The 8070-nt window shown below is 44.4% G+C and overlaps 3 protein-coding genes across 3 annotated transcripts; 1 reads left to right on the top strand and 2 right to left on the bottom strand.

Moving 5' to 3' along the window:
• Positions 1–99: 99 nt before the first annotated feature.
• LOC131886860 (uncharacterized) lies at positions 100–2475 on the bottom strand. Its single transcript, XM_059235287.1, has 3 exons — positions 1503–2475; positions 427–1422; positions 100–347 (listed from the first exon to the last, which is right to left on the bottom strand). Exons 1-3 carry the CDS (start codon positions 2388–2390, stop codon positions 174–176), a joined length of 2058 nt encoding a protein of 685 aa, XP_059091270.1. The 5' UTR covers positions 2391–2475; the 3' UTR covers positions 100–173.
• Positions 2476–5031: 2556 nt separating this feature from the next.
• Positions 5032–6469, bottom strand: LOC131886871 (uncharacterized). Its single transcript, XM_059235307.1, has 7 exons — positions 6334–6469; positions 6159–6267; positions 5957–6089; positions 5799–5892; positions 5420–5585; positions 5262–5346; positions 5032–5194 (listed from the first exon to the last, which is right to left on the bottom strand). Exons 1-7 carry the CDS (start codon positions 6405–6407, stop codon positions 5070–5072), a joined length of 786 nt encoding a protein of 261 aa, XP_059091290.1. The 5' UTR covers positions 6408–6469; the 3' UTR covers positions 5032–5069.
• A 91-nt stretch (positions 6470–6560) lies between these two features.
• On the top strand, positions 6561–7915 carry LOC131886878 (uncharacterized). Its single transcript, XM_059235320.1, has 4 exons — positions 6561–7141; positions 7210–7344; positions 7441–7531; positions 7609–7915. Exons 1-4 carry the CDS (start codon positions 7054–7056, stop codon positions 7622–7624), a joined length of 330 nt encoding a protein of 109 aa, XP_059091303.1. The 5' UTR covers positions 6561–7053; the 3' UTR covers positions 7625–7915.
• The last annotated feature ends 155 nt before the right edge of the window (positions 7916–8070 follow it).

The raw sequence follows: 8070 nt of genomic DNA, 5'->3' as shown, positions 1-8070 counted from the left end.
GAATTGAAAACAGGACAATGACAAATCATAGACGATCTCATGTCTTTTGCCATTGCTACCTTTATCGTTAACCCTCCAGTTATTATGATCTCCAAGCTATATGATCGTAGGTAAATATATTTCTTCGAAAACTGACATTTGACATCATCAACTGAATCATAGGGAGGGATTGTTTACTGCAGTTGAGAAACTTCGCCTTGGTTATCAATTGAGTTGTACTGGACCCAATCCAAAGCAATCGGGGCCGAGAGCATTTCATTGCTGAGAGCAAATGAATCACAAATAGCCATGGAATGCGGGGCCAATTCGGCACACAACACATTGGATAACTCCTTGATCCCAACGCTCTGAAATTTAAAAAAACAAGAAAAAAAAACAACAACTTTGTAGTCACTGGCTCAAAACAAATTCACGTCAAGATTTTACCTGTTCAGGGGTGATAATTCCCAGAGTCAACAATTGAGTTAAGTTCCTCTCCAAAGTTGAGCACAAGTACAAGGAAAAAATCTGAGTCAAAATTTCCTTGAGATCCGCATTATCTTGGTTCTGAAGCGTGTTGTGAAATTGCTCAGCGATCAGACGATCTCCATAGGATCGAGCAGCGGCCTGAATCAAATCACTTTCGTCCAACATCCAAGTCGAGAAGGTACCAGCCTTGCCAGCTTTGGCCATTTTTTGACCCAACTCTTCGAACAGCTTCATTTCCCGGACTTTGAACAGATGGAGCATGTATTCGGGGTATTTCACATCGGCATTCGACGGCGTGGACAGATCCAGTTTATCTTGGCCTTTACTCAATGCGGTCAATCTCTCTTTGGCCACTTTTTGCATCAAAACAGAATTGTCCCCTTCAGCCGTCATGGCCGCATGAGCTAATCCTAAAAATGTGCCGAAGCGATTGCAGGACAAAAAGCCTTGTCCACCGCATCGTTCTCGAGCCACGGAAACGACTTCTTCCAGGTTCCATGAGCTAATGGGTTTGATGGCACAACACATGGTGACCACCTCAGCGTGTTCGGATCCATCCTCTTTTTGGAAGGCCCAGCGGTCCTTGACGTAATCCAGGCCAAAATTGATGGCCACAGTTTGAGCTAAAAGTGGCATCAAGGCTCTCTGTTGCAATTGGTAGTACAGAATGGGCGTATCCGATTTGCCGGTGGGGCCCACGGTGAGCCGCGTCGCAGAGTACCGTAAAGCGATGGCTAATGAGGCCTTGGCTCCACCCAGAGACATGGAGGCGATGCAAATACGACCCGAGAGCAATTGATCAGCCACCGTTAGAAAACGGGCTCGCCCACTGCCAATTTCGGATTGGAACTGGCCCTCAGGTGTGACATCAGACCATCGATTCAGTAAGTTCTCGCGTGGCACTCGAACATTCTTGAACGTCAGCTTGGCGTTGTCCACGCCATTTAGGCCCATCTGCAAGAAGCCCCTCCCGAATTTGATTCGCTCATCTCACAAAGTTATACACATATGACCCATTCAAGAGCTGTCTGTACCTTATAGCCCATGTCTTCGACGAGCACATTGGGAAGGACCTGCAGCTGATCATCGCGGATGGGCACGATGATCCCGTGAATGCCTTCGTTCTTCCCGGCCACCATCAACTGAGCAAAAACGACCACGTGTTTGGCGTGCACGGCTCCATTGGTGATCCAGTACTTCTGAGCCAAAGGCGTGGGCGTGTTGATCACAAACTCCTGGGCCTGGTCGTCATACACGGCCGTGGTCTCCATTTCAACGGCGTTGTTACCGTAGCCCAGTTCGGTCAAACCGAAGCAACCCACATCCTGGAGATTGTCAATGCCTTGGAGATAGCGATCATGATGGCGCTTCGTGCCCAATTTCAAGACCGTCCCGCCAAACAGATTGAATTGAACCGTCATCTTGGTGGTCATGGCCGGGTCAATAACGGCCGCCAACTCGTGAGCCGCAAACACCCGCAACGGGTTGTGCCAGAAATCGAGCACAGAGATGAAATCGTGATCGCAAATGCGCTGGAGCCTTTGCAAGGCCAATTCTCGCTCTTCGGCCAACGAGATGTTGTATTTGGGCGTCATCACGGGGTCCGAGATGAAGCGGCGGAACTTGGCCCGCATCTCGTGGTTGTCATGGTCCAAGATTTGAGTCAGCCGCTCCACGGGGAACTGAGGTCGAGCCCATTGACTTCGGCGTAACTCCTCGGGCTTGGTTTGGTTGGAGAAGCGCTCCAAAGCCGAAGCCGGGCTCCCCACCTGTCCCACGGGGGTGGAGGAGAAGGCGGCGCTGGTGGCAGCGGGCATGAGGCTGAGTCGGGCCAGGTCGGGGACCAGGACCCGCCCTCCATAACGACTCACAGTCCACATTGAAGAATTGTTCGGTTTCAGAGCTCGAGCAACGACCCACATTCACTATTTTCACTGGCTACGTGTAGTTACGTGTTCCTCTTGCATGGGCAGACGCTGACACTAACCTCCATGCATGCACTAACACAGATGGACAGCAGAGGCACGCACACAGGATAAACGTTATTCTCCACCGATTAGGTGGCGGTGCTCATTTTTAAATTTCTGGCAAAATGGTAAAAGGTTTAGATAGAGACTTTAAGGGTTATTAATATCGTGTTAGGTTAGGTTAGTTAAGGTTATATGAGGTCAGGTTAAGATTTAAAAAGTAGCACCGCCAACTAATCGGTGGAGAATAACGTTTACCCCCACAGAGTCAGTTCTTTCGGTTCTATCACAGACGGTAACAGCGTCCTCTGCCTCGTCCAGGTGCGGACGAATAAGTAAGTTGTCAGATCTCGCGCCCAGGCCAAAGCCTAAGCATCAAGGACGATCCAATCTAGAGCCGGTGGGTTTTGGAGCAAAACATATGCCAAGAGTTTGCCGTCCAAGAAGGGAATAATCAATCACCTTTTCCAAGTGGCCCCGATCCCGAGAATTCAAACACAACTCAAAACGAGGATGAGGATCATAGGTCCAAGCATAAGCACGCTGGTTCAAGGCCTTCCAAGTTGGGCCAAACGGAAATACAGCCTTAACCACACCAAACGAGCACCCAATTACCAAGGCAGTAGTAACGAAATTACTGAAATTCCTTCCTTTTTTTCAAAAAAGGAACTGTACTCCCATTATATTTTACAATGGTGTAATTGTAACGACAAGAAGTGTAATCTTTGAAAATGTGTTTTACTATCATCAAGTGTACACTTAGTTACGCATTACTTGTATTCTGAAGACAATACATACAACAAATAATCTTATAAATTTTGTTGTTTCTTGAAGGCTTTATTGAAACTGATAAAAAGTAGCCTCTTTAAGACTTCATTGATATTTGTGAAATTTTCAGTGACCGCTCAACTAAATGTCTTTTGGACGGTTCTAAAGTAAATTTTCAAAAATCTGCTTTTTTTAAGGTTTTATATTTGGTTGTATAAGGTTTTAAATTTATTTGAAATTATCCAACAATTCTCCTAAAGCAATGACTAGTTCTTAACTCAATGTTTTTATGCATGTTTTATGCATATTTTGGGTTTTCTGCTTACGCAAATTTGGTTTTGCCCATAAATGGTTCTTGCTCCTGTTTTCTCATACTTGATGCGATGCATCTTGGACCAAGGCAAGTTCCCCTCTTCTCTGAAGGTACGAGTAGCTCATGTTGTTCCAATTTTCAAAGGGGGGGATAAGTCACTCTCCAGTAATTATAGGCCGATCTCTCTCACTTCGAATATTGCGAAGGTGTTTGAGAAGATCATGAAGTTCAAACTTGTTGAATTTCTTGATTTCTTGATATACATGAAGTCCTTCCTCCTAGCCAGCATGGGTTCTGAGCACATTTTAGCGCGGCTACCCAACTGATTGAACATATAGAGCAGGTTATTGAGGGACTGGAGAGCCATGAATCAGTCGATGTAGTTTATCTCGACTTTACCATGGCCTTTGATAAGGTAGATCATGGTCTTTTAGTTAACAGGCTCCATGAGATTGGGATCCAAGGCAAGGTTCTCAATTGGATAAGAAGCTTGTTATTGCTTCCAGTCTCTCTTCTTTCGGCGATTTTTCATGTATTACTAAATTTCCGGCAAAATTATCCATTAAAAAATAGGTTATCAAGGAAATCCCGGAAAATCCGGCCGTAAATTCCACGGAACGGGATTTTCGTTAAACTGCCGGGATTTGCACAGCCCTGCTCTTAGGGCCACAAGTGCCTTATCCAAGGTTAGATCAAAAAAGATTACCAATTATTAGTTGATTACAATTAACTTGACTTTTTCGGTCATAGACCTAAAACACAAAGAAATTTCTTGGCCAAAGCATTTTCATACCCTCCCTTGGAGGGTGGGATTTTCGGAATTATCCCGTGACCGACCCTGTCTAAGAGACTGAAACCTAGTTTGCAAATGGATTTGATGGAATTGATGTCAAGTGCTTTAATACTTTTGAGTTAAGCGAACATAAGCGAAACAGGATAAAAACAACAGAAACAACATGCGAACGTGAATGGAGCAATTAAGAGTTGTCTAAATCAGGAAAATATTGCATTTAAGTAAAATTTGAAACTTCAAGTCCTTCCCAGCTGACGTATTTATCGGCGGCGCCATTGCAGTCCAGATTCCAGTGGTCTATGGAGTAGTCAATGGAATTTTGTTTTGAAAAAATATAATGATAATAATAAATTGAACGGTTATTGTTCCAAAATTGTTCCTGCTGTTTGCCAATCTTGTTGGTTTCAAAATGGTTTTTCCAGCTCCCTCTCTTCATCGATCTCTGAGGATAACTTATCATTTCTTGGCATTTCAAGTCTGACAAGAGTGGGGGCTGAAATTGAGGTCAGAGATGTTTTTCGTAATTGACCTCGCACATGTGGCACAAAAATGCATGGCCGACAGGAGCTAGTTGTACTTGAGCTAGTCAAATCTGATACTTTGAAATCGTGAGTAAATAAAGCAAACAAAAAACATGATAAGGAACTGTAGTTACAAGAGTATTTTTCCCCTCAATCATTCGATGAATGCGTGCTTTCACAAAATTGTGACCAGGTAAGAAATGTTGGCGAGGATGTTTAATGAACATGTATAATATGCTTCATGAGTAATGAGGACAGATGTGACCATCTCGCTCGTCCGACCCAGGGACGACTTGAGCCTGTTCCAGCAGATGGAAATCGTACTGTCCTTCTTTAGGCAAACTTCCTTCTGGTCCTTTTAATCCTAAAACACCCAAAGACGAGTGAATTGTTTCGACAAATTTAGTCAGACCAAGCTATACTCTACGCACCTTTATCACGTATGAACTGGACCACCTCGGTTTCATTGACTCCGGACATGGTGAGTCGACATCCCCAGGCCACCAAAGCCAATGGCTGAGAAACGACCAACATCAGCATGAAAATGATTCCCCCATTTCCCCAATGATTTAGCTCATGAAAGTCTCACCCGTTTCCGCGTCAAAGCGGCTGAAGGGGTAATGATGTGCTTGCGAAGGCACCCTTTGACGATTTGCCTCAATTTATCAACCACGCGGTGATGGGTGCAAGGATGATAGAGCATCACCACCGATCCATGCTCAATATTATGGAGCCATCTTTGAGGAGGAACGTAACTGTGCCAAACCGAGGAAGAAGAAAAATCAAGGAGAACAAAGGAAGAGGGATGGATAAATATGAATAGCGCTTAAATATTGAACCGGAAATTTGCTTTACGTTTAACAAGAAAAAAAAACGCAATTTCTGACATGGCAAACATCATAGAGCAGGAAACAATTTTCTTCTTGACTTTGAGGATGTCCTGTATGCAGGATTGGATGTCAAATTACCGATATTCTCCAAACTTGGGCCACAATGGTCTATGATCCCCATGGGTGGGAATGCTCGCGTTGTACGTCAATTTCTCATTCATGCAAAAATGTCCTGGGGAAAACAAAGGAACTCTTTTATTGATGACCTCAAGCCCAACTATCACGAACCTTCTTACTAGGCAAGTAATCTGAGGCTAAATGGACGCACTCCAATCTGGACTTGGTCTTCCGGTTGGGAATCAAAGGCTTAGTTGGATAGTAGCAAACGTACTCAGTCGGACTTCCATCCCAATCCATGTCCAGCCCCGTCTAAAGCAAAAGATTCTACTAATGGGAGGTCAAAGTCCAATCCAATCCATACTTGAAGACCTTACTTACCTGAGCATCGTCGCAGCCTCCATTCGGCACACCCATTTTGATCCCGTGTTTTGCGTCATAAAGTGCAGATTCGGGACCCACAGCCAAATTTCGTGGATGTCTATGAGCACTGAAATATTTCGTATGACGATTTACCCATACGCATAAAACATCAATTACTTATACAAACACAAACCTTAAATCTTCATGACCCAGAGCGCCCGAAAACTCAACCCAAATGGACACAAATAATGAACAGAGCCAAAACATCTTGGGAATGGTGGCCTTCCAGAATGGATCCACAACATTCGTTCGACATTCGGATCTGAAAGTTCCCTCAGCTGACTGACGGCGGGCGGCCTATCTTCCGCTTTGTCCGCAGAGCGAACATTATACGTGAGTACAGTAAGTACACTTGGACATGCAATTCTATCCTACCACGATGAGGCGAGGTGTGTAAGGTGTTAGGGGGGACTCATTGATGCCTCCTACATCAGCCGATACTGTAGTCTACCTGTCATCATCAACGACAGTGTCCTTGCACGCAACATCAACCAACCTAAATGTTTCCACAGTCGAAATATGCCGAGAAATTGATCTTGGAGAATTTCGTCTCATCAAAGACAAGGCAAATGTTCAGCCTTTTCACTTGGCTCAAATCACCTCAATTAGTCAAAGAAAATGCTCGATAGTGGAATAGATATTGAATGTTTATTAAGCAAGTCCGCGGTAAAAAGTCCTTCTCCCTCGTGTTTGTTGAGTTCTGAGAGCTTTCGTGGCGGGAAACGTAGCTCAATCCGAGAAGAGACAGAGAGAATGAGAGGGATGATATAAAAAGGACAATGTCTCGTTCAAAGGCCAACAGTTTCTCCTCGACATCAGCTCAAACCCATCCAAAGCCAAGCCTAAAAGAGACATGAATAAATTTGGATTGATCTTCCTCGTGGTTGTGATCATTCTCTTGTCGTCCAGTCACGGACAGAGAATGAACGGCAATCTGTTTAGTAAGTATCCCCGTCTATTTGCCCGTGTATTGACCGATGTTCAGAGAGGTTCTCCTTAAAATTCATAGAACGCGAAAATCAAGGTTTCTACACGACACGTTTTGGACGACGAAGTGACCCAAGCATGGCCAAGGCTCAACACAATGAGGCTAAAATGGAACACATGAAAGCCAATGAACGCGGGATCGGTCAGAGTGTGGAAGGTATGAATGATATTGAAGTTATCGAGACGTTTGTTTTGCTACATGTATGCAGCGATCGGGAACAGTCATGAATTGGGCATGGTTGCTATGATTTAGGTTATGATGATCAGGGTAATGTGGTTCATTGCGTCGTCGCCAGTGGATCCAAAGGGCTTTACATATGCCAAAGAGAAACCGATGAGAATTGGTAGGGTTGAAAGGTGCTTGGTGTTATCACTGATTGGCCAGACCTTAATCATCTTTCGTTGTCTCTTTCTACGATAGGGTATTTCTGAATTAAAGGTGAGGCAAAGATCCTCTTGATCCTCTTGCCGATTGATGAAGAACATTCCAAACTACACTCTCAAAGGCATCGCACGGGGAGATCTCAGGAGCCAAAAATATCCCGACGTTATCAGTTAATCCCGGTAGATTTGTGTGGCTCGTTTCTCCGAGGACACATGCATATCCAAGACCAGTATTTCCGATTCATGATTGCTTTGTTACCCTCCTCCCTTGCTCTCTAAAACCACTTGTTTACCATGTCTTCGCCAATTCTAATCTTGTCAATAAAAAACGAAATCAAAGGCCACTCATATATTGGTATCAGCCTTCAATTTTGGATTTAGCTCCATAAACGAAGCCATCCAATGAATCAGGGAAACAGATCATATGGATTTCGGTGAGACAAGCAAGGGTCGAATGCAAGTAACAACAGGGTTGTCCACGTGGTTTCATGAAAGCACA

Source organism: Tigriopus californicus, chromosome 9 (genome assembly GCF_007210705.1).
Source record: "Tigriopus californicus strain San Diego chromosome 9, Tcal_SD_v2.1, whole genome shotgun sequence".
NCBI lineage: Eukaryota > Metazoa > Arthropoda > Copepoda > Harpacticoida > Harpacticidae > Tigriopus > Tigriopus californicus.
This window is presented reverse-complemented; position numbering and strand designations above follow the sequence as displayed.